This window comes from Salmo salar, chromosome ssa11 (assembly GCF_905237065.1).
Source record: "Salmo salar chromosome ssa11, Ssal_v3.1, whole genome shotgun sequence".
Classification (NCBI taxonomy): Eukaryota; Metazoa; Chordata; class Actinopteri; order Salmoniformes; family Salmonidae; genus Salmo; species Salmo salar.
This window is the reverse complement of record NC_059452.1, coordinates 5,034,805-5,061,214: the sequence shown is the minus strand read 5'-3', so window position 1 is coordinate 5,061,214 and position 26,410 is coordinate 5,034,805. Positions and strand designations below refer to the sequence as shown.

The following is a 26,410-nucleotide window of genomic DNA, read 5'->3' as shown; positions in this document are numbered from 1 at the left end:
AGAGTCAGAAAAAATGTCATGTATGAGTTCTGCTGATTATATAATGAGTTGATTGAAAATGTATATATTTTAGGTGTTTACTCTTGCAGTATCATCACATTCTTACCCCCCACCCCCCCCCCACACACACACACACACACACACACACACACACACACACACACCTCCCACCCACCTGTCTATATGGCCCATTTCCAGATGTGGATGAGTGTGCAGAGGAGGGTTACTGCAGCCAGGGCTGTACCAACACAGAGGGGGGGTTTCAGTGCTGGTGTGTGCAGGGCTACGAGCTGAGGCCTGACAAGCGCAGCTGCAAGGCTCTGGGTGAGTCTACTCACAATCTTTCAATTTAAGACCTTTGGCTTCAACATGTGGAGGGATTGCGAGCACCTGGGGAAGTTGTTTACCTGAGATGCATCAGAGTTTTGTGTCTTAAACATGTTTTGCCTGCATGGAATTAAAACAATTTCCCTTACTCTGCCCTGGGTTGTGGGTGACCCATATGCATCATAGTTGTGTTTAAAACATGCAAGCATGTTTCATCGGGATTTAATTGTAACCGTATCCCTTGCTTAGCTTGGAACAGTTGGACTGTGGCTGAGGTTAGCTGATGGTTTAAGGTCAGAAAAGCGAGTGCTTGGGTGCATCCCAAATGGCACCTTATATCCTATAGGTCACTACTGTACTACAGTAGTTCACTATAAAGCAATAGGGTGCCTTTTGAAACGAAGGCCTGGTTTTGGCGTTCTGGAGCTAGGGTCCACTACATTGCCAATACAGCACCCCACAAATCTGGTGTGTATCACTGATGAACCCCGGTCAAGCATCTCTGTTTGGGTTCCAGTGGCCAGTGGGTATACTTGACTGACTGACTAATATTAATGTTGGGTCTTCCTCTCTCTCTTGCACTCCACACCCTCTTCTCTCTCTCCCTCTTTCTCTCACTCTCTTAACCCATCATTTTGTTTCTCACTACCCTCCCTCTTTCCTTTCCCTCCCTGCTCTCTATACCCTCCTCTCTTTATCTTACTCTGTACCTCCACATTAGGTCCTGAGCCAGTGCTGCTGTTCGCTAATCGTATAGACATCCGCCAGGTGTTGCCCCACCGGTCAGAGTACACTCTGCTGCTGAACAACCTGGAAAATGCCATCGCTCTGGACTTCCACCACAACCAGGAGCTGGTCTTCTGGTCCGACGTCACACTTGACCGCATCATGAAGGCCAACCTGAACGGGAGCAACGTGGAGGAAGTGGTTTCCACTGGCTTAGAGAGTCCAGGTATGAACATGACCATTTATGGTCAAAACACACACTATAGAATTCATAGCACGTGGTTCCCACCAGCATGGATACGATCACAGGTGGTCATGCTACATTCTGTACACACACAATTATGTAGAGGAAAGCCCAGTTATAACTACAACCACACATGGTTTTACTACGGTCAGAACATGTATCAACAGCACAGCAACAGTCTGGTTTAGGACAAATGACGAGTAAACACAATCTGGCCATGCTGAAGAAGACAAATGGATGGCATTTTCTAATATAAAAACGTCAAATAGAGGGGGGCTTATATTTGTTCTAACCTGTACAAGTGTGTGGTGTGAAATGGAAATGTGTTTTTTTGCATATCCCACTCCTCCTGAGACACCCTCAGAGAGTGGGTTCACGGCCAGGGATCAGCTATTATTGACGATCAGCAGATGTTTCACTTAGTCAGCTCAGGAATTTGAACTTGAATCAGTCTTTCAGTTACTGGCCCAACGCTCTAACCGTTAGGCTGTCTGCCGCCATCTAATCCCAAATGTGATTTTGGCTTCTACACTTTTACCCAATGTTTGCTCCAAACCATAACCCCTAGAGAATAACTAGATTGCTCAACAGCCCTGATTCTTTTGCCACATTTTAATATTACCATCTGTTGACTACCTGGGTTGTGTTTATTAGGGCATGCAACATAACATGTTTTAAACCTTTGCAATGGAAAAACAAAGTCAAGACAGTCCCTCCCTGTTTCAGTCTGTTTTCTTCTGATTGGTCCCTAATGAACATGACCCTGCACTCTCCCACTAGGTGGTCTGGCTATAGACTGGATCCATGACAAGCTATACTGGACTGACTCAGGGACGTCCCGTATTGAGGTGGCCAATCTGGATGGAACCCACCGCAAGGTCCTCCTATGGCAGAGCATGGAGAAACCCAGAGCCATCGCACTGCACCCTATAGAGGGGTAAGGAGGATCTCTCTCTTTCTCCTCTCTATCCCTACCTGCTAACCAGCACGCATTTTGTGTACCATAAACGCAATTTCAAGTCAAAGTACGCTGGTACAACAAATACCCCTAAAATACACCAAAATAGACTTCTAGTGGGCACATTGTGGTTTTTGACTCAACCTTCTGAAGTTGGGGCAGAACCAACCATAGGACTCGGACTGTAGCTCTCCACTCCTGCCTTCCCCGCCCCCCGTAGTTGTAGTACTATTTTCCTCCTTGCAGCTGGATGGCAGCTCTCCACTTCGTCTGTTGATACCACTGATGTGTGAGGAAAAAGGGTAGGGAAAATGGAGAACAGACTGTTTTCCAAATATATTTTCCAAAATGTTATGTATTAGTCAAGCACATAACCAATATTATTCCTTAGGCAGCTTCTTAGCTAAGGCGTCATTACAAAACGTAGTTAGCTACAAATTAAGATGAAGACGGTTTACATTTCCACGAGTGTTTCCACATTAAGACACCTATGAATTAGAATGATCATTACCCCTAAATTTAACCTAGAAAAATGTTTGTGTCATTGCGACCACCTCAATCTAATTTAGCATCACACACTAGAGTACTGTGTTGGCTACATTGTTTGAAATCATTTAAGACTAGGTTTCAGGAAATGGCAGTTACAGGTAAAAAAAAAAAGAAACAAAATGCTCCAATTTTCTTCTCCAACTTCACAAATTCCAGACCTCTCTCCTACTCAACCTTAGGCCTACATCAGCACCACCTAGTTAGAAATGCAAAGTGGCAATATGTAACTTTTTGGGTGACCGAAACAAATTCACATTGAGCTGTGTGTTATAGATCTATCAATTTACTTGATAGCAAGTCTAAGAAGCGGTAGATCTGTTCTATGGGTGCTATTTCTATGCTTCCCGTTCTTAAGTTTTGTTTTTGCGTGATTATGGAAAATATATTTCACAGAGGTTTAGATGGTACAATGATTCTCTACACTATACTAGCTTATTTTGTCACATAAACTGAAATTAGGCGAACTATTAGAGTTTTAGCAACCAGGATATTTCTGAGTAGTGCAACTTAGAATGTATTTCTAGATTGCTACTGAAGAGCAGCCAATTACCAAGTACCCATAGCAGTCTATAGCATAACATTCCTACTGAGGCAGTCTTCTGCCAACATCGTTATTAGGCTAAAAAAGGTACATGGGGTCCGGGGCTAGGGGTGCGGCGCTAAAGTGAAACTGATAAAAATTCTTCAAGGTTGGCAGGTCTGAATTTGTTTCCTTGCTTATGAAACGCTCTGCTTGCTGCAGTAGCAGTCTTGAGTTTTCATGTTGATGGAAAATAAACCAGGGACTTTGTATCTGGAGCAACTATTTAACAGAAGGTGGAGCAGATTTTACTTTTAACTCAGCCTTAAAGTACCACAAGTGGAAATTCACTTTATTTTCAACAGAAAGCGCTTACCCATGACGTTTCACAACGATTGAAGTCAATAAGTCACTGTTTTAGTCAAAGTATGATATTGTGGAGGATGTCGTGTTTCCCTGATTATATGATGTGCTAATACACCTGCAAACTGCTTCCTCTTCGAGTCGAACTGAGCCAAACAGCTTTTCGCTGTAGCCTGCACTTGAGCCATGGAGCAAATGAAAATCGGTGGTGCAAAGTTTTTGTACAACAACTTTTTTTAAACGAAAATTAACAATCCACTGATTTTGTCAATTTTTCAAAAATGTCTTTGCTAGTCTGTATATATACAGTACCAGTCAAAAGGTTGGACACCTACTCATTACAGGGTTTTTCTTTATTTTTTGTATTTTCTACATTGTAGAATAATAGTGAAGACATCAAAACTATGAAATAACACATATGGAATCATGTAGTAACCAAAAAAGTGTTAACCTCTTACATCTAGACGTTCCGCTAGCGGAACACCTGCTCCAATATCCAATGATAGGCGTGGCGCGAATTACAAATTCCTCAAAAATACAAAAACTTCAATTTTTCAAACATATGACTATTTCACAGCATTTTAAAGACAAGACTCTCCTTTATCTAACCACACTGTCCGATTTCAAAAAGGCTTTACAGCGAAAGCAAAACATTAGATTATGTCAGCAGAGTACCAAGCCAGAAATAATCAGACACCCATTTTTCAAGCTAGCATATAATGTCACAAAAAACAAAACCACAGCTAAATGCAGCACTATCCTTTGATGATCTTCATCAGATGACAACCCTAGGACATTATGTTATACAATGCATGCATGTTTTGTTCAATCAAGTTCATATTTATATCAAAAACCAGCTTTTTACATTAGCATGTGACGTTCAGAACTAGCATACCCCCGCAAACATCCGGTGAATTTACTAAATTACTCACGATAAACGTTCACAAAAAACATAACAATTATTTTAAGAATTATAGATACAGAACTCCTCTATGCACTCGATATGTCCGATTTTAAAATAGCTTTTCGGTGAAAGCACATTTTGCAATATTCTCAGTAGATAGCCCAGCCATCACGGCTAGCCATTTAGACACCGACCAAGTTTAGCCCTGATCAAACTCCGATTTACTATTACAAAAGTTTCATTACCTTTGTTGTCTTCGTCAGAATGCACTCCCAGGACTGCTACTTCAATAACAAATGTTGGTTTGGTCCAAAACAATCCATCGTTATATCCGAATAGCGGCGTTTTGTTCGTGCGTCCCAGACACTATCTGAAATGGTAAATCAGGGTCGTGCGCATGGCGCAATTCGTGACAAAAAAAATCTAAATATTCCATTACCGTACTTCGAAGCATGTCAACCGCTGTTTAAAATCATTTTTTATGCCATTTTTCTCGTAAAAAAGCAATAATATTCCGACCGGGAATGTCCATTTAGCTAAACAGAGGAAAGTAAACAAAGCTTTCGGTCGACGCGGGCACGAGCCTGAGTCTCACAGTACTGTAACCAGCCACTACCCAAACGCGGTACTTTTTTTCAGCCAGAGCCTGCAAAGCCACGATTCAGCTTTTTACCGCCTTCTGAGACCCTATGGCAGCTGTAGGAAGTGTCACGGGACAGCTAAGATCCTCACTCTTCAATAAACAGAGACAAGAAGAACGACACCTTGTCAGACAGGCCACTTCCTGCATGAAACCTACTCAGTTTTTTGCCTGCCAAATGAGTTCTGTTATACTCACAGACACCATTCAAACAGTTTTAGAAACTTTAGGGTGTTTTCTATCCATATGTAATAAGTATATGCATATTCTAGTTACTGGGTAGGAGTGGTAACCAGATTAAATCGGGTACGTTTTTTATCCGGCGTTGTAAATACTGCCCCCTAGCCCTAACAGGTTAATCAAGGTGTGGATGGAAGACCACCAGATCAAGACCCTGTCATGGCCAGCCCAATCTCCAGACCTGAACCCCATTGAACACCTCTGGAATGTGATCAAGATGAAGATGGATGGTCACAAGCCATCAAACAAAACTGAGCTGCTTGAATTTTTGCGCCAGGAGTGGCATAAAGTCACCCAACATCAATGTGAAAGACTGGTGGAGAGCATGCCAAGACGCATGAAAGCTGTGATTGAAAATCACGGTTATTCCATTTGATATTGATTTTTTTACTCTTCCTAAGTTAAAACATTTGTATTATTTTCTTTGCATTATTCGAGGTCTGACAAGACTGCATCTTTTTTGTTATTTAGACCAGTTGTCATTTTCTGCAAATAAATGCCCAAATATTTTCACTTTGGGAGAAAGGTTGTCATTAGTTCATTTTACCCAAACACATACCTATAAATAGTAAAAACCAGAGAAACTGATCATTTTGCAGTGGTCTCTTAATTTTTTCCATAGCTGTATATGACCATTTTATAAATGGTATAATTGCGTGATATTATTGCGTTTTGCAACCCTGCTCCCACCGTCGACCCAAGATGAATTGTTTTGACCACTAAAGTCTAGCTTCACTACACGCTGCACTGCTTTGATTGGTGCAGCTAAGCCACAAGTTTCTGTCCTATAATGAACAGGCACCCGCGAAGGAAAATTCAAGGAACTTATCTATTTTGTTGTGCGGTTGTTACATTTGTATTGGTGTTTCGTGTCCGATACAACGTGCATCATGAGCAAAGTCATTATAGCCTATCATTTAAATTCCCATGTGAGAACCATGAGCACAGGCTGACTTGGCTTTGCTGTACCGCAGCCAAAGCCTGCATACCAAAGTTTACACTGTGTCTATTACAATGTAGAAAAACGCTTGTCTCTTGTGGAAGATGCCAAAACTTGAGATAACAATAGATAGCGAGGTCAAAGATACTGGTTTCCATTTGTGGTGAGTTTGCTCTCAATGCTTATGACAAATCCAGCTCCAGAACTAGCCTAGCCATCTGACTAATCTTTTGAATACGGTGTAGTAAAAACAAAAATAAGGCTAGCAAAATAGCTAGCTTCACTGACAGCTGTCAGTTCCCTATTTATTGATGTTTCTCCACTCCACATGGAAATCACCACTACGTTTTTCCCCACCCCAATTTGGGAATATATATTTATAAGTAGCCTGTGTCATTTTCAGAGGTGGAACCTAAACAAGCAATTATGTCAAAATAAGGCCGCAGGGATCTCTGGTAATTGCATACAGTGGGGGAAAAAAGTATTTGATCCCCTGCTGATTTTGTACGTTTGGCCACTGACAAAGAAATGATCAGTCTATAATTTTAATGGTAGGTTTATTTGAACAGTGAGAGACAGAATAACAACAAAAAAATCCAGAAAAGCGCATGTCAAAAATGATTTGCATTTTAATGAGGGAGATAAGTATTTGACCCCTCTGCAAAACATGACTTAGTACTTGGTGGCAAAACCCTTGTTGGCAATCACAGAGGTCAGACGTTTCTTGTAGTTGGCCACCAGGTTTGCACACATCTCAGGAGGGATTTTGTCCCACTCCTCTTTGCAGATCTTCTCCAAGTCATTAAGGTTTCGAGGCTGACGTTTGGCATCTCGAACCTTCAGCTCCCTCCACAGATTTTCTATGGGATTTAGGTCTGAGACTGCCTAGGCCACTCCAGGACCTTAATGTGCTTCTTCTTGAGCCACTCCTTTGTTGCCTTGGCTGTGTGTTTTGGGTCATTGTCATGCTGGAATACCCATCCACAACCCATTTTCAATGCCCTGGCTGAGGGAAGGAGGTTCTCACCCAAGATTTGACGGTACATGGCCCCGTCCATCATCCCTTTGATGCGGTGAAGTTGTCCTGTCCCCTTAGCAGAAAAACACCCCCAAAGCATAATGTTTCCACCTCCATGTTTGACGGTGGGGATGGTGTTCTTGGGGTCATAGGCAGCATTCCTCCTCTTCCAAACACGGCGAGTGGAGTTGATGCCAAAGAGCTCCATTTTGGTCTCATCTGACCACAACACTTTCACCCAGTTGTCCTCTGAATCATTCAGATGTTCATTGGCAAACTTCAGACGTGCATGTTTATGTGCTTTCTTGAGCGCTGCAGGATTTCAGTCCTTCACGGCGTAGTGTGTTACCAATTGTTTTCTTGGTGACTATGGTCCCAGCTGCCTTGAGATCATTGACAAGATCCTCCCGTGTAGTTCTGGGCTGATTCCTCACCGTTCTCATGATCATTGCAACTCCACGAGGTGAGATCTTGCATGGAGCCCCAGGCCGAGGGATATTGACAGTTCTTTTGTGTTTCTTCCATTTGCGAATAATCGCACCAACTGTTGTCACCTTCTCAGCAAGCTGCTTGGCGATGGTCTTGTAGCCCATTCCAGCCTTGTGTAGGTCTACAATCTTGTCCCTGACATCCTTGGAGAGCTCTTTGGTCTTGGCCATGGTGGAGAGTTTGGAATCTGATTGATTGATTGCTTCTGTAGACAGGTGTCTTTTATACAGGTAACAAACTGGGATTAGGAGCACTCCCTTTAAGAGTGTGCTCCTAATCTCAGCTCGTTACCTGTATAAAAGACACCTGGGAGCCAGAAATCTTTTTGATTGAGAGGGGGTCAAATACTTATTTCCCTCATTAAAATGCAAATCAATTTATAACATTTTTGATATGCGTTTTTCTGGATTTTTTGTTGTTGTTATTCTGTCTCTCACTGTTCAAATAGACTGATCATTTCTTTGTCAGTGGGCAAACGTACAAAATCAGCAGGGGATCAAATACGTTTTCCCCTCATTGTATGGTAATTGAGAGGATGATTGGTAAATTGGATATGAATGCTGACATCAAACAGCTGACATCAGTGGCATCTGATAACACAACTATGAATCACCTAGGTTCAAATAGTATTTATTTTCTTTTAAATACTTTGAATGTCATTTGATGAGCCTACATGGAGTGCCAGATGGGCGGGGTTTGCACTTATGGGACTACTGCATTGGTTCCATTGCGCCAGGAAAACGTGATATAGGCAGCAAAATTATTTGAAAGAAAGTAAGTCCTATTTGATCCCAGGTCTGAATGGTGCTTGTTCTATGATATGTGACCTATCTTTTTGTTGGACAATGACAACCTAACCCTAAGTTTCCATGACTTTTTCCACCCCCCACAGCAAGATCTACTGGACGGACTGGGGTAACACTCCTCGTATCGAGTATGCCAACATGGACGGCTCCAACCGCTGCATCATCGCCGACACACACTTGTTCTGGCCCAACGGGCTGACCATCGACTACGCCGGGCACCGCATGTACTGGGTGGACGCCAAGCATCACGTCATCGAAAGAGCTGACCTGGATGGACGGAACCGTAAGGCCGTCATCAGCCAAGGTAAGGACACCAGGGAACCAAACACAGACACACACACACACACAGACCATGTTTGAAATTGTTATTGCCAAATTAATGTTTGGCCAGAAAATAAGATAGCTAAGTGAGACAACAACACTTCACAATTGTATCAAGTACATTTTCCCTCAACAAAGTATTTATCAGCAAAGTCAGTGCTAGTAGGAAAAGATAAATGCCTTTTTTGTTTAATTTCTTTGCAGGGTTGGGGGGGGGGCTGTCGGGTAGGCTTGTAAAGAGGTAGGGTTTAGACATTTTCAGAAGATGGGTAAGGACTCCGCTAGTGATGCACCGATATGACATTTTTGGCCGATATGATATCTGATATTTTCCTTGCCAAAAAAAATCGATACCGATAACAAACATTTTTGCGGCCTTTTAAAGGTTACACACACACCACACTGACCAAAAACGTATTTTGTTGGCATTTATGTATGTCCCCATTACCAGTAAAATATAATCAAAACCTATTTCTTTCACTTACTTGCTGTGCTGTTTCGTTGTTCATTTGTTCAGTCGTTTCATTCTCAACCAAGATTTCATCATACATGTCAAGCAGTGCAGTTTCAGCTCTGTCTGTCCATGGCCTCTCTTCCTCGGTGCGCACTGTCACTTTGTCCATTTCCATCTTGTCCAGCTGAGTGTGTAACATTTCACGTAAACCCTGTTTCTTGTCTGCATCGAAGTAGCGGTCCTTGTACAAAGCATTGAGCATGGTGGCGACACAGTAAAGAGAGAATGCCACCGAATCACGAGTTCACAGCCTGTGTTGGCAGTTTTGTTGTGCAAGCGTTTCAATGCCATGACAGAGGGTATCACATCTGCTGCAGGCACCGTTGATGAGCTTATTTCTCTAGTCAGTTGTTCGAATGGAGTAAGCTAGTGTGTTCATGTTTCCAAGTTTCAAACATGTTCACAAATGCCATTGAAATGGCAGTAGCGGTATGACAACCAGCAAATTCATGAGCATGCAATACGACTTTCCTCAGTAGGAAATCCTAGACGAACCACTGACTTATCATGCTCATGGGGCTGATATCGCTGGTCCAAATGTCAGTCGTGAAGCTAATAGCAGTGATGCTATTACTGTGTAACTCCAGTAGGGCAACATCTGAAAAATAGCGCACTTGTGTAGTGTGTACCAGTGCTCGACCAGTCAGCGAAAGACAGAGAATGGTTGATTGTCAAGAGCAATGAATTCCAATATCTTGGCGTTAATGGATTTTGCCTTTGAGTTGTCTTGCTGAAATGTTCCTACTCTTTCAAATGACTGCTCGACTGTTCGATCCACACAGTAGACATTGTGGGCTTGGTTAGGAATGCTGTGTTGTACGTGTAGTGTAAAATATTACATGGCATCATTATGTCATGTACCTACGTTATATAGGTATGCACGTCAGCTTTGACATCGGTTTTTCACGTCGGCGTTAAAGCTAGACATCGGGCCGATACCGATGCTGGAATTCTTAGCTAATATCGTCCGATTCTGATATGTTCCTCCTTTAACCTGTTAGGGCTAGGGGGCAGTATTTACACGGCCGGATAAAAAACGTACCCGATTTAATCTGGTTATTACTACTGCCCAGAAACTAAAATATGCATATAATTATTGGCTTTGGATAGAAAACACCCTAAAGTTTCTAAAACTGTTTGAATGGTGTCTGTGAGTATAACAGAACTCATATGGCAGGCAAAAACCTGAGAAGATTCTGTACAGGAAGTACCCTCTCTGACCATTCCTTGGGCTTCTTGGCTCTGTTTATTGAACATTTAGGATCTTTGCTGTAACGTGACACATCCTTACGGCTCCCATAGGCTCTCAGAACCCGGGAAAAAGCTGAATGATGTAATTCCAGCCGCTGGCTGAAAAACTTTAGCGCCTTTGGTTAAGTGGTCTATCAGAGGACAATGAGCTGAGGCGCGTGCACGGGGCGACACCATGTTTTTAGTTTCTCTCTCTTTGTACTAAAACACAGATTCCCGGTCGGAATATTATTGCTTTTTTACGAGAAAAATTGCATAAAAATTGATTTTAACCTGTTAGGGCTAGGGGGCAGTATTGACACGGCTGGATAAAAAACATACCCGATTTAATCTGGTTACCACTCCTACCCAGTAACTAGAATATGCATATACTTATTACATATGGATAGAAAACACCCTAAATTTTCTAAAACTGTTTGAATGGTGTCTGTGAGTATAACAGAACTCAAATGGCAGGTCAAAACCTGAGAGATTCCTTTACAGGAAGTGGCCTGTCTGACCATTTCTTGAACTTCTTTTCCATCTCTATCATTTACTAAGGATCTCTGCTCTAACGTGACACTTCCCACGTCGTCCATAGGCGCTCAGAGCCCGGGAAAAAACAGAATGTCGTCATTCCAGCCCCAGGCTGAAACACATTATCGCCTTTCTCAAGTGGCCGATCAAGGGACACTGGCTTATGCGCGTGACCCCGACCGCCCCCGCCTTTGGGATTTTTTCCTCTGTTTGCCGAAAAGGAGATTCCCTGTCGGAATATTATTGCTTTTCTACGAGAAAAATGTCGTAAAAATTGATTTTAAACAGCGGTTGACATGCTTCGAAGTACGGTAATGGAATACTTAGAATTTTATTGTCACGAATTGCGCCATGCGCGCGACACTTCTTTACTATTTCGGATAGTGTCTGGAACGCATACGAACAAAACGCCGCTATTCGGATATAACGATGGATTATTTTGGACCAAACCAACATTTGTTATTGAAGTAGCAGTCCTGGGTGTGTATTCTGACGAAGACAACAAAAGGTAATCAAACTTTTATAATAGTAAATATGATTATGGTGAGTGCTAAACTTGCCGGGTGTCTAAATAGCGAGCCCGTGATGCCTGGGCTATGTACTTAGAATATTGCAAAATGTGCTTTCACCAAAAAGCTATTTTAAAATCGGACATATCGAGTGCATAGAGGAGGTCTGTATCTATAATTCTTAAAATAATTGTTATGCTTTTTGTGAACGTTTATCGTGAGTAATTTAGTAAAATGTTAGCGAATTCCCCGGAAGTTTGCTAGTTCCCCGGGGGGTATGCTAGTTCTGAACGTCACATGGTAATGTAAAAAGCAGGTTTTTGGTATAAATATGAACTTGATTGAACAAAACATGCATGTATTGTATAACATAATGTCCTAGGGTTGTCATCTGATGAAGATCATCAAAGGTGAGTGCTGCATTTAGCTGTCTTCTGGGTTTTGGTGACATTATATGCTGGCTTGAAAAATGGGTGTCTGATTATTTCTGGCTTGGTACTCTGCTGACATAATCTAATGTTTTGCTTTCGTTGTAAAGCCTTTTTGAAATCGGACAGTGTGGTTAGATTAACGAGAGTCTTGTCTTTAAATGGCTGTAAAATAGTCATATGTTTGAGAAATTGAAGTAATAGGATTTTTAAGGTTTTGAAAATCGCGCCACAGGATAGCAGTGGCTGTTACGTAGGTGGGACGAATTCGTCCCGCCTAGCCTAGAGAGGTTAAACAGCGGATGACATGCTTCGAAGTACAGTAATGGAATATTTAGATTTTTTTAGTCACGAAATGCGTCGGGCGCGTAACCCTTATTTACCCTTTCGGATAGTGTCTTGAACGCACGAACAAAACGCCGCTATTTGGATATAACTATGGATTATTTGGGACCAAACCAACATTTGTTATTGAAGTAGAAGTCCTGGGAGTGCATTCTGATGAAGAACAGCAAAGGTAATAACATTTTTCTTATAGTAAATCTGACTTTGGTGAGGGCTAAACTTGGTGGGTGTGTAAATAGCTAGCCCTGTGATGCCGGGCTATCTACTTAGAATATTGCAAAATATGCTTTCACCGAAAAGCTATTTTAAAATCGGACATAGCGAGTGCATAGAGGAGTTCTGTATCTATAATTCTTAAAATAATTGTTATGTTTTTTGTGAACGTTTATCGTGAGTAATTTAGTAAATTCACCAGAAGTTTGCGGTGGGTATGCTAGTTCTGAACGTCACATGCTAATGTAAAAAGCTGGTTTTTGATATAAATATGAACTTGATTGAACAAAACATCCATGTATTGTATAACATAATGTCCTAGGTGTGTCATCTGATGAAGATCATCAAAGGTTAGTGCTGCATTTAGCTGTGGTTTGGGTTTATGTGACACTATATGCTAGCTTGAAAAATGGGTGTCTGATTATTTCTGGCTGGGTACTCTGCTGACATAATCTAATGTTTTGCTTTCGTTGTAAAGCCTTTTTGAAATCGGACAGTGTGGTTAGATTAACGAGAGTCTTGTCTTTAAAATGGTGTAAAATAGTCATATGTTTGAGAAATTGAAGTAATAGCATTTCTAAGGTATTTGAATAACGCGCCACAGGATTCCACTGGCTGTTATGTAGGTGGGACGATTTCGTCCCACCGACCCCAGAGAGGTTAAAAGTTGAGAGCTTACGCCGCAGTACTTACAGGTACCCAGCATCACGGCTTCATTGCTCCAGACCACCGCAGGGGGGAGTTAGAGCACTCATTATGTATTTGTGTGCCAAGGTTTTTGTATGACCAATCATATCGAGTGGTTCCAATGGCAAATTTGACGTTATGGCACCCGTCGCTAGTGACTTTCTTCAGCAAAGATGTCTGACAAAAACATTACGGTGGAAGCAAATGTAAGTAATTATAACATCATAACGAGTCAAGCAGAAATGTACAATTGAGAGGAATATGTTACGTAATGTAGAGACAAACGATTGTGCATATTTTTTGTGATTAATTACATTTTACGAAAATCGCTATTTAGCAAGTCTTTTTTTTCAGTCATATCCAATACCAAGTGTATCAAACTCCATTCTTTGAATGATGTTGTGTCTGCATGTATGTATTACAATTATACACTTCAACAGTGTTTACCACTCCTGCTCCTGGGACATCAATGATTACACATTGTAACTATGCAATAGACTAGAAACATGATTTAACCTGTTTAGGATAGGGGGCAGTATTTTCAAGGCCGGATAAAAAATGTACCCGATTTAATCTGGTAATTACTCCTGCTCAGAAACTAGAATATGCATATAATTATTTGATTTGGATAGAAAACACCCTAAAGTTTCTAAAACTATTTGAATGGTTTCTGTGAGTATAACAGAACTCATATAGCAGGCCAAAACCTGAGAAGAGTCCATACAGGAAGTGCCCTGTCTGACCATTTCTTGTCCTTCTATAGCCTCTTTATCGAAAATAGAGGATCTCTGCTGTAACGTGACATTTTCTAAGGCTCCCATAGGCTCTCAGAAGGCGCCAGAACGGGGAATGATGACTCTGCAGTCCCTGGGCGAAAAACAGTAGGGGTTTTGGAAAGTGGTCGTTCTGAGAACAATGACACGGGTTCGCGCGTGCATGTGAAGACTCCATTTTCTATTTTCAGTGTTTGAACGAAAACAAGGTCTCCCGGTCGGAATATTATCGCTATTTTACGAGAAAAATCGCATAAAAATTGATTTTAAACAGCGTTTGACATGCTTCGAAGTACGGTAATGGAATATTTTGACATTTTTTGTCACGATATGCGCCGGCGCGTCACCCTTCGGATAGTGTCTTGAACGCAAGAACAAAACGCAGCTATTTGGATATAACTATGGATTATTTGGAACCAAAACAACATTGGGTGTTGAAGTAGAAGTCCTGGGAGTGCATTCTGACGAAGAACAGCAAAGGTAATCCAATTTTTCTTATAGTAAATCTGAGTTTGGTGAGTGCCAAACTTGGTGGGTGTCAAAATAGCTAGCCATGATGGCCGGGCTATCTACTCAGAATATTGCAAAATGTGCTTTCACCGAAAAGCTATTTTAAAAATCGGACACCGCGATTGCATAATGGAGTTCTTTATCTATAATTCTTAAAATAATTGTTATGTTTTTTGTGAATGTTTATCGTGAGTAATTTAGTCAATTCAGCGGAAGTTTTCGGTGGGTATGCTAGTTCTGAACGTCACATGCTAATGTAAAAAGCTGGTTTTTGATATAAATATGAACTTGATTGAACAAAACATTCATGTATTGTATAACATAATGTCCTAGGAGATTCATCTGATGAAGATCATCAAAGGTTAGTGCTGCATTTAGCTGTGGTTTTGGTTTTTGTGACATTATATGCTAGCTTGAAAAATGGGTGTGTGATTATTTCTGGCTGGGTACTCTCCTGACATAATCTAATGTTTTGCTTTCGTTGTAAAGCCTTTTTGAAATCGGACAATGTGGTTAGATAAAGGAGAGTCTTGTCTTTAAAATGGTGTAAAATAGTCATATGTTTGAAAAATGGACGTTTTTGGATTACTGAGGTGTTTGTAATTAAATGACGTAAATGTAAATGTAAATAAACTGAATGACAAAAACAACAAACCGTGACGCTCTATCATTGGATATTGGCGAGGCGTTCCGCTAGCGGCACATCTAGAGTAAAGGCTGATTTGTAATTCATATATACAGAAAAAATACCAGTACACTACACTTCCTATGCATATCTAACACCCTTCATCTGCATTAATCTGAGGAGGTTCTCCCAGCCATGTGGACGATTGCAAACAGGGCAGAAAAGTTTGTCACCAGAGCAGTTTAGAGCATGTTACTATTTGCCTGTGAATAACCAGACCTTCATACAAACTCACTATGCTGAACTCTTGAAGCACAACCGAAGGTGCTGCCATAATCCTGCCAGCACGCCCACAAGCGAGCCACTCAGGCGGAGAATGACGTATGGAAGAGGGCGAGGAATGAGATGGAAGTAACAATCCAGGCTATTTGCTCTGAGACCGGCATAATAATGTAATGAAACAAGCAGAGAGGAGGTTTTGAACCCTCAACATTCTAGCCCGAAGTCCAGCACGCTATCGACTTTGCCAAAATGTATTAATTGGGGTTGGGGCCGATGGTGGCTAAAAACACTTTATCAACTGGAATCTTTAACAAGTGCAAAATGGAAAAAGTTTTATTATTAGTTTTTCACAAGCGTAGCAGGCTGTGAATTCTGCTAACAACGTTTCTAGGATGGGCTATTAGCTGAACAATAGACTATTCAACCTTTACTAAAGAATTGTCTAATAGCCGTGCTAGGTGTGTTTTTATTTACAGTAGTGATGGACAACTGGAGGCATTTTGAAAACGGGTTTTCAAACACTTGTTTTTCACAAGTGTACTGTAGTAATGTAGCAGGTGTAGCCCATCATGCAAATGTTTCCTATTAGCAGGACAATACACTTTTTATAGCCCGGCTGCTGTTGTGAAAATCCCTCAACTTGCAATGCATTTGATGCTGAAGTACTCTAAAGTGTTACATTTCTAACTCAAAACAGCAGTACAGTATTTCTTCATCAACTGCTTTATGCTTCCGTTAATAAAATAACGAGAAAAAATACATTCAAATGCAAATGTTTGTTTAAACTACATTTTAGTCGCACTTCCACCCAGCTCCATGACCACAGGTAAAACCTTGCTGAGATGATCAATGTATTTGTTGCATTGTTGTATCGTCAATTTCTCTAGCCAAAGCATCTTGATGGCCTTGACCAGTTCATCTTTGCTTGTCGGCTTGGCAGACTTTATTTATTTATTTTATTTTATTTGACTTTTATTTAACCAGGTAGGCTAGTTGAGAACAAGTTCTCATTTGCAACTGCGACCTGGCCAAGATAAAGCAAAGCAGTTTGACACATACAACACAGAGTTACACATGGAATAAACATATAATCAATAATACAGTAGAAAAATCTATATACAGCATGTGCAAATGAGGTAAGATAAGAGAGATAAGGCAGTGGGACTTGTCACGTCCTGACCATAGAAAGATGTTATTTTCTATGGTAGAGTAGGTCAGGGCGTGACCTACAAATCCTCTGTTGGGGGATCCGCGGGATAAGAAGGTTATGTGTACTGCACCAGAGCCGCCATAGACAGTAGTTACCCACCCTACCCTCCCTTTTGTTTTTTTGGGGGGGGTTTTGGGGGGGAGGTTTGTTGTTGTTTTTGTTTAGGTGGGGGGGTACTGTCATGAACTTCAAAGTTCTACTTTCCTCATGTCTTGAGTTGGTCTATGGTAGAGTAGGTCAGGGCGTGACAGGTTTTTTTCTTCTATGTTTTCTATTTCTATGTTGTCAGGTTCTAGTTTTGTATTTCTATGTTGGGGTTTTGTTTGGGATGATCTCCAATTAGAGGCAGCTGGTCCTCGTTTTCTCTAATTGGCGATCATACTTAAGTAGGGTTTTTTTCCACCTGGGTTTGTGGGAGATTATCTTTGAGTCAGTGTATGTTTCACCTCTGCGTCACGGTTTGTTGTTTTTGTCATTCAGTTTATTTACAGTTACATTGACGTCATTTAGCAGACGCTCTTATCCAGAGCAACTTACAAATTGGTGCATTCACCTTATGATATCCAGTGGAAACAACCCCTTTACAATAGTACATCTATATCTTTTTGGGGGTGTGGGGGGGGGGGGTAAAAGGATTACTTTATCCTATCCCAGGTATTCCTTAAGAGGTGGGGTTTCAGGTGTCTCCGGAAGGTGGTGATTGACTCCGCTGTCCTGGCGTCATGAGGGAGCTTATTCCACCATTGGGGTGCCAGAGCAGCGAACAGTTTTGACTGGGCTGAGCGGGAACTGTGCTTCCACAGAGGTAGGGAGGCAAGCAGGCCAGAGGTGGATGAACGCAGTGCCCTTCTTTGGGTGTAGGGACTGATCAGAGCCTGAAGGTACGGAGGTGCCGTTCCCCTCACAGCTCCGTAGGCAAGCACCAAGGTCTTGTAGCAGATGCGAGCTTCAACTGGAAGCCAGTGGAGTGTGCGGAGGAGCGGGGTGACGTGCGAGAACTTGGCAAGGTTGAACACCAGACGGGCTGCGGCGTTCTGGATGAGTTGTAAGGGTTTAATGGCACAGGCAGGGAGCCCTGCCAGCAGCGAGTTCCAGTAATCCAGACAGGAGATGACAAGTGCCTGGATTAGGACCTGCGCCGCTTCCTGTGTAAGGCAGGGTCGTACTCTGCGAATGTTGTAGAGCATGAACCTACAGGATCGGGTCACCGCCTTGATGTTAGCTGAGAACGACAGGGTGTTGTCCAGGGTCACGCCAAGGCTCTTAGCACTCTGGGAGGAGGACACAATGGAGTTGTCAACCGTGATGGCGAGATCATGAAACGGGCAGTCCTTCCCCGGGAGGAAGAGCAGCTCCGTCTTGCCGAGGTTCCACACTGATATGTCTGCCAGACATGCAGAGATGCAATTCGCCACCTGGTTATCAGAAGGGGGAAAGGAGAAGATGAATTGTGTGTCGTCTGCGTAGCAATGATAGGAGAGACCATGTGAGGATATGACAGAGCCAAGTGACTTGGTGTATAGCGAGAATAGGAGAGGGCCTAGAACTGAGCCCTGGGGGACACCAGTGGTGAGAGCACGTGGTGCGGAGACGGATTCTCGCCACGCCACCTGGTAGGAGCGACCTGTCAGGTAGGACGCAATCCAAGAGTCAGCCCCGCCGGAGATGCCCAACTCGGAGAGGGTGGAGAGGAGGATCTGATGGTTCACAGTATCAAAGGCAGCAAATAGGTCTAGGAGGATGAGAGCAGAGGAGAGAGAGTTAGCTTTAGCAGTGCGGAGAGCCTCCGTGACACAGAGAAGAGCGGTCTCAGTTGAATGGCCAGTCTTGAAACCTGACTGATTTGGATCAAGAAGGTCATTCTGAGAGAGATAGCAAGAGAGCTGGCCAAGGACGGCACGCTCAAGAGTTTTGGAGAGAAAAGAAAGAAGGGATACTGGTCTGTAGTTGTTGACATCGGAGGGATCGAGTGTAGGTTTTTTGAGAAGGGGTGCAACTCTCGGAAGGGACGTAGCCAGCGGTCGAGGATGAGTTGATGAGCAAGGTGAGATAAGGGAGAAGGTCTCCGCAAATGGTCTGGAGAAGAAAGGAGGGGATAGGGTCAAGCGGGCAGGTTGTTGGGCGGCCGGCCATCACAAGTCGCAAGATTTCATCTGGAGAGAGAGGGGAGAAAGAGGTCAAAGCATAGGGTAGGGCAACGTGAGCAGGACCAGCGGTGTCGTTTGACTTAACAAACGAGGATCGAATGTCATCAACCTTCATTTCAAAATGGTTGACGAAGTCATCCGCAGAGTGGGAGGAGGGGGGAGGAGGATTCAGGAGGGAGGCGAAGGTGGCAAAGAGCTTCCTAGGGTTAGAGGCAGATGCTTGGAATTTAGAGTGGTAGAAAGTGGCTTTAGTAGCAGAAACAGAGGAAGACAATGTAGAGAGGAGGGAGTGAAAAGATGCCAGGTCCGCAGGGAGGCTAGTTTTCCTCCATTTCCGCTCGGCTGCCCGGAGCCCTGTTCTGTGAGCTCGCAATGAGTCATCAAGCCACGGAGCAGGAGGGGAGGACCGAGCCGGCCAAGAGGATAGGGGACATAGAGAGATTTATATGTAGAAATGTATATGTCTTGCATAGTTTCACAGTGTAAATAAAATGTGGAACGACACACACGCTGCACTTTGGTCCGCTCCTCCTTTCGACAACCGTGACAGGACTATCATTTGTTTTTCAACAGGACAGTGAACCAACACACCTCCAGGCTGTGTAAGGGCTATTTAACCTCTATGGGCTAGGCGGGACGTAATCGTCCCACCTACGTAACAGCCAGTGTAATCCAGTGGCGCGATTTTGAAATACCTTAAAAATCCTATTACTTCAATTTCTCAAACATATGACTATTTTACAACTATTTAAAGACAAGACTCTCGTTAATCTAACCACACTGTCCGATTTCAAAAAGGCTTTACAACGAAAGCAAAACATTAGATTATGTCAGCAGAGTACTCAGCCAGAAATAATCAGACACCCATTTTTCAAGCTAGCATATAATGTCACAAAAACCCAGAAGACAGCTAAATGCAGCACTAACCTTTGATGATCTTCATCAGATGACAACCCTAGGACATTATGTTATACAATACATGCATGTTTTGTTCAATCAAGTTCATATTTATATCAAAAAACAGCTTTTTACATTAGCATGTGACGTTCAGAACTAGCATACCCCCTGCAAACTTCCGGGGAATTTACTAACAATTTACTAAATTACTCACGACAAACGTTCACAAAAAGCATAACAATTATTTTAAGAATTATAGATACAGAACTCCTCTATGCACTCGATATGTCCGATTTTAAAATAGCTTTTTGGTGAAAGCACATTTTGCAATATTCTAAGTACATAGCCCAGCCATCACGGGCTAGCTATTTAGACACCCGGCAAGTTTAGCCTTCATCAAAATCAGATTTACTATTACAAAAGTTTGATTACCTTTTGTTGTCTTTGTCAGAATGCACTCCCAGGACTGCTACTTCAATAACAAATGTTGGTTTGGTCCAAAATAATCCATCGTTATATCCGAATAGCGGCGTTTTGTTTGTGCGTCCCAGACACTATCCGAAATGGTAAATCAGGGTCGTGCGCATGGCGCAATTCGTGACAAAAAATGTCGAAATATTCCATTACCGTACTTCGAAGCATGTCAACCGCTGTTTAAAATCAATATTTATGCAATTTATCTCGTAAAAAAGCGATAATATTCCGACCGGGAATCTCCTTTTCGGCAAACAGAGGAAAAAACACAACGACGGGGGTGGCCACTGCACGCGCCTAAGCCCACAGTCCCTTGATCGGCCACTTGAGAAAGGCAATAATGTGTTTCAGCCTGGGGCTGAAATGACGACATTCAGGTTTTTCCCGGGCTCTGAGAGCCTATTGGAACCGTGGAAAGTGTCACGTTACCGCAGAGATCCTTTGTAATGGGATGAGATGTCAAAGAAAGACAATAAATGGTCAGACAGGCCACTTCCTGTAAAGGAATCTCTCAGGTTTTGACCTGCCATTTGAGTTCTGTTATACTCACAGACACCATTCAAACAGTTTTAGAAACTTTGGAGTGTTTTCTATCCAAAGCCAATAATTATATGCATATTCTAGTTACTGGGCAGGAATAGTAACCAGATTAAATCGGGTACGTTTTTTATCCAGCCGTGTCAATACTGTTTTATTTACCTAGCCCATAGAGGTTAACAGAAATTACTTTAATGCATTCAATATATTATTATTACAGTCTTTTACCATTCTCATTGTCGGAGTGGACACATTGTTTGCGGACTGCACAACCTAGGCTACACTTGTGAGGAACAGATTTTGGTTTATTTAATTTCAGAGTTGTCAATTTATTAATTGCATTATATTTGTAAGGCTCCAGTCAATGTTGAGTAAGGACGCACACCTGATTATGCATAGACGTAGGCCTAGGCTACCTGTCCTGCGCACAAATGTAGGCCTGTAAATGTTCCCATTTGGGGATCTGATAGTATTTCTGATTGTCTTAACTCACCACCACTGTGGAGCTTTTCAAAGTAAATGTCTTTCACCTCAAACAGCACGTAAACAAAGTCTGTTTTTACATCCATTCAGAATTACAATTGTTCCTCAATGTAGCCTATTTGAAAAATCTTTCCAGCTCTCTTTCAATAACCTCTCTACTCGGTGTGAAAGGGGAAAAAATGTCCTGCTCTGATCCAGTGGAAACTTCATAAAATAGGCTTACTACAAAGCTCATCACTAAGCTAAGGACCCTGGGACTAAACACCTCCCTCTGCAACTGGATCCTGGACTTCCTGACAGGCCGCCCCAGGTGGTAAGGGTAGGCAACAACACATCTGCCACGCTGATCCTCAATCCTGGGGCCCCTCAGGGGTACGTGCTTAGTCCCCTCCTGTACTCCCTGTTCACCCACGACTGCATGGCCAAGCATGATTCCAACATCTTCATGAAGTTTGCTGACGACACAACAGTGGTAGGCCTGATCACTGACAACTCTGAGACAGCCTATAGGGAGGAGGTCAGAGACCTGGCAGTGTGGTGCCAAGACAACAACCTCTCACTCAATGTGAACAAGACAAAGGAGCTGATCATGGCTATAGGAAAAGGAGGGCCAAACAGGCATCGACGGGGCTGAGGTGGAGTGGGTAGAGAGTTTCAAGTTCCTTGGTGTCCACATCACCAACAAACTATCATGGTCCAAACACACCAAGACAGTTGTGAAGAGGGCACGACAACACCTTTTCCCCGTGAGGAGACTGAAAAGATTTGTCATGGGCCCACAGATCCTCCAAAAGATCTACAGCTGCACCATCGAGAGGATCATGACCGGTTGCATCTCTGCCTGGTATGCAACTACTCGGCATCTGACCGTAAGGCGCTACAGAGGGTAGTGCGTACGGCCCAGTACATCACTGGAGCCAAGCTTCTTGACATCCAGGACCTATATACTAGACGGTGTCAGAGGAAAGCCCCAAAAATTGTCAAAGACTCCAGTAACCCAAGTCATAGACTGTTCTCTCTGCTACCACGCGGCAAGCGGTACCGGAGTGCCAAGTCTAGGACCAAAAGGCTCCTTAACAGCTTCTACCCCCAAGCCATAAGACTGCTGAACAGTTAATCAAATGGCCACCCGGACTATTTACACAGCTGCTTGCTGTTTATTATCTATGCATAGTCACTTTACAAATTACCTTGACTAACCTGTACCCCCGCACATTGACTCGGTAAGGTCTACACCTGTTGTATTCAGCGCATGTGACTAATACAATTTGATTTCATTACTTCTTATCCCTTGTGCAAATAGCCTACAGCTGTGGCTTACTGGCATGGGAAACTCTGAGGGCCCAGAATATTTTATACAATGTTGCAAGTTTTCTAGTGCAAGCTTCAGGCTGGACCAATTTGATAGTTGATACAATGTTTCAAGTTCCTTTCACACAGGCCATGCTTAGCCAATATAGGATTTATAGGATATTTATTTTTTACAGGATGTTTTCTACCTGCAGGCTGCAATGTTTTTATTTGTTGGCTTTATGTTGGATATTTTCACATAGTTGGCAATGGCAATAGAAGTTACTTTTAGAATTTAGATTAAACACATGATAATGATTTTGAGATACGAAGAATATGAAAATCATAACTGGCACGCAGATCGGTAGAAATGGTAAGATAATTTGGCACACCAAATGGAAAAGGTTACCGACCCCTGGTGTAGCCTATTACCGGCAACTTAATGGCAGAATCTGCGAAGGCCAGCAGTGGCTGGAGGAGGTGGGTCGAGAACAGTTTTTTTTCTTTTGATTAGGCTATCTTGATCTCTGGCTCTCTCTTGAGCCTTTTGTCTGTCTTAATTATTTAACCATGTTAGAATGGGCAAAAGTGTGACCTAAGCAACTTTGAGCATGGTATTATCGGCTGTGCAAGGCGCGCTGGATCCAGTATCTCCGCCCCTAAAAAACATCGGTCAAACAGCTTGTTGATGAGAGAGGTCGAAGGAGCTAATCGTGCAAGCTAACAGGTGGGCCACAAACTGACAAATAACAGTGCAGTACAACAGTGGTGTGCAGAAGGGCATCACGGAACACACAACTCGTCGATCCTTGTCATGGATGGGCTATTGCAGCGGACAACCACACCTGGTTCCACTCCTATCAGCTAAAAACAAGAAGAAGTGGTTCCAGTGGAGGGGAGATGAATAGATGGAAGGGCTTTTAGGAGAGGAAAAGGAAGGTTACCCACTGCCCTGGGTGTTTGATTAGAGGAGGAGGGGTGCATGAGTGGTGATAGGGAGAGGAGGACAGGGGTGTAGAGGGTACCCATCCAGCCCTGTGTGAGCAGCCCTTATTGATGTGTGCTCTCGGGATAAAAACCTGTAATTGGCCCTGTACCTCCACTAGGCCCTCTGTTTGCTCAGACAACAGGCAGAACAAATGGTGTGTGTGTGTGTGTATATGTGTGTTTGTGTGTGTGTTCGTGAGTGTGTGTGTGTGCACGCAGGCCTTCGTGTGTGGGTGCGTGTGCGCATCTGTGTGTGTGTGGTCATTTGAGAAACATTTGGAGGCATGCCAATCCTTTGTCATGGTATCTGGTGAGTGATGTGGGTGAGACCCTTATCCTCTGAGCACACCTGTGCACCTTCAGGGGTGAGGTGGGGGGGACAGTAAAGGAGACAATAGGAGAGGGGGTATAGCAAGGGATGTCGTGGCGACAGGGAGGGATAGAAATGTGGGCTTTTTTGGATGGCGACAGGGGGTGGTGAAAAGGAGGTAGGGGAGAGACAGAGAAGGACAAAATAGAGCGAGTGAGGGAGGTGAGGAGAAGAGCGGGGACAGAGAGAGGAGAGGTTACATATGGGTGGAGGGTAGACCGCCATGTAAGGTTCCCCGTTGCCTTACAGCTGCTGGCCCAGCTGTCCCTTAGACCAGAGACAGAAAAGAGAGAGTAGGCCCACATACCACCAGTGTTCCTGCTAGATGCCCTTGAAAGAGAGAGGAGAGGGAGCTAGTTTGTTTTTTTCTGAGGGGTATGATACTTTAATTATGTATCTGAGTATTCATTTACAATAAGAGTTAGGTAATATCTTGGAGAAAGAGAAAATTATTGTATCAGTACTCTGTCTCTCTCTCTCACAAACACACACACACACACAGAGTGACACACACACACACACACACACACACACACACACACACACACACACACACACACACACACACGACACACCCTGGTATAAAATGCCATACTTGCGTAAGACCTTTTTGACAGCAAGCTCACCACAAACTGTGCACCACCAACAGAAATAAACGAGGGGGAAAACTATGTTTTTCCATCCATCAGTTGAGCGTATTCAGCACTCTCTGTGGTTCTTTGTGCTTCGTCTAAATGGAGGGACGATGGTATGGAAGTGTTCCATACATGCTCTCCACCAAAGACTGTGGTCTTATTTAAATGACCAAATCATTGTTCCCTTCCTTTCTTTGATGAATCCCTCCCTCCTTGCTTCAAGTAGTCAAACAGGGACTTCTTTACAGAAGAAATCTATAGAACTAGCACTTAACTGCCAAATCTTATGTCATAAGTGAGTGGCTAATAAGAAAGGCTAACTCCAACCAGCTCTGATTAAGCCTGAATACAATAAGGGACACAGGCTAACTCCAACCAGCTCTGATTAAGCCTGAATACAATAAGGGACAGCGTGACATCTGCCAGAACCACTGCTCTGTTCGGGGGAACTTTTTCAATGGAGGGGGGTTGCCTTTTGTGTTATTAAATTGAAAAGACAACAACCTTAACTCATCCTCATTTGATGGTGTGAGGAATCAGATCTTGTCCAACTGTGTGCTATTTTGCTTTGAAGATAATTGTTCCTTTGCTCCAGATTGGTTTTATTTGGTGTTTTGTCTTAGTTTGCGGAGGAACTGTTTAGTGATTTGTGTGTGGCTGTGTGTTGTTTTAGTTGCTGCTCCAATGGGTGCTTATTGTTTGAAATCATGTAACCCCCCCTTCTATACCACCTGGACTAATTCCTTTAAAGGGTCAATGAGAAGGTTCCAATGTTGTTCTTGTGTTTCAGAAATAAAGACAACATACGCTTCTTTCAATACATATATTTGTCTCGCTATCTCTCTCTCTCTGTCTTTCTCTCTCTGTCTTACTCTCTCTCCATCCAGGCTTGCCCCATCCATTTGCCATAACAGTATTTGAGGATAGCCTATACTGGACAGACTGGCACACCAAGAGCATCAACAGTGCCAACAAGTTCACGGGCAAGAACCAGGAGATCATCAGAAACAAGCTGCACTTCCCCATGGATATACACACACTGCACCCGCAGAGACAGCCCGCAGGTCAGTCACACACACACGCACACACAATCTAAAACATACACATGCTCTGTCATGCACACACAAACGCACACGCACTCACACACACACACACACACGACACACACACACACACACACACACACACCACCTACAGATGAACTCTGTTAGTCAGTAACACACTTGTACACTCACTCAGTCACTCACTCACTCAGTGCTTCTAACCTCTCCCCCCTCTCTTCTCCAGGTGGGCGTAACCGATGTGGGACCAACAACGGGGGCTGCAGCCACCTCTGTCTCCCTGGCAACAAGACCTATACCTGCGACTGCCCCACGGGCTTCAAGAAAGTGGACCAGCATAACTGTGCCCTGAGTGAGTATACTTACTGGCCTACAAGAACACACTTTAGGTAGAATACTTGAATATTTGTTGATGTTTTTATGTGATGATTTAGAGTTGTAAATCTTTTTGTGTTAATTTAGTCATTACTTTATTCTAAATATAAACTCAATGTTTGCTAAGTACATTTTCAGTCCAGTTAGCTGATGTTAAAGGGCAACCACTTTAAACCTCTTTTTCATTATCTTCAGCACAATACCAGTGTCTACATATGTGAAAACGGCATATTTATGCGTTTTATA

At 43.0% G+C, this 26,410-nt stretch overlaps 1 protein-coding gene across 1 annotated transcript in view; it reads left to right on the top strand.

The window, feature by feature from the left end:
- The window catches only part of LOC106561901 (low-density lipoprotein receptor-related protein 4-like), a 281,986-nt gene that overhangs the window by 221,034 nt on the left and 34,542 nt on the right, over nucleotides 1-26,410 (top strand). Inside the window, 6 exon segments of the mRNA XM_014126232.2 lie at nucleotides 199-324; nucleotides 1,049-1,279; nucleotides 2,078-2,234; nucleotides 8,811-9,028; nucleotides 25,616-25,792; nucleotides 26,016-26,141. Of these exon segments, the coding sequence (XP_013981707.2) occupies nucleotides 199-324; nucleotides 1,049-1,279; nucleotides 2,078-2,234; nucleotides 8,811-9,028; nucleotides 25,616-25,792; nucleotides 26,016-26,141 (1,035 nt within the window).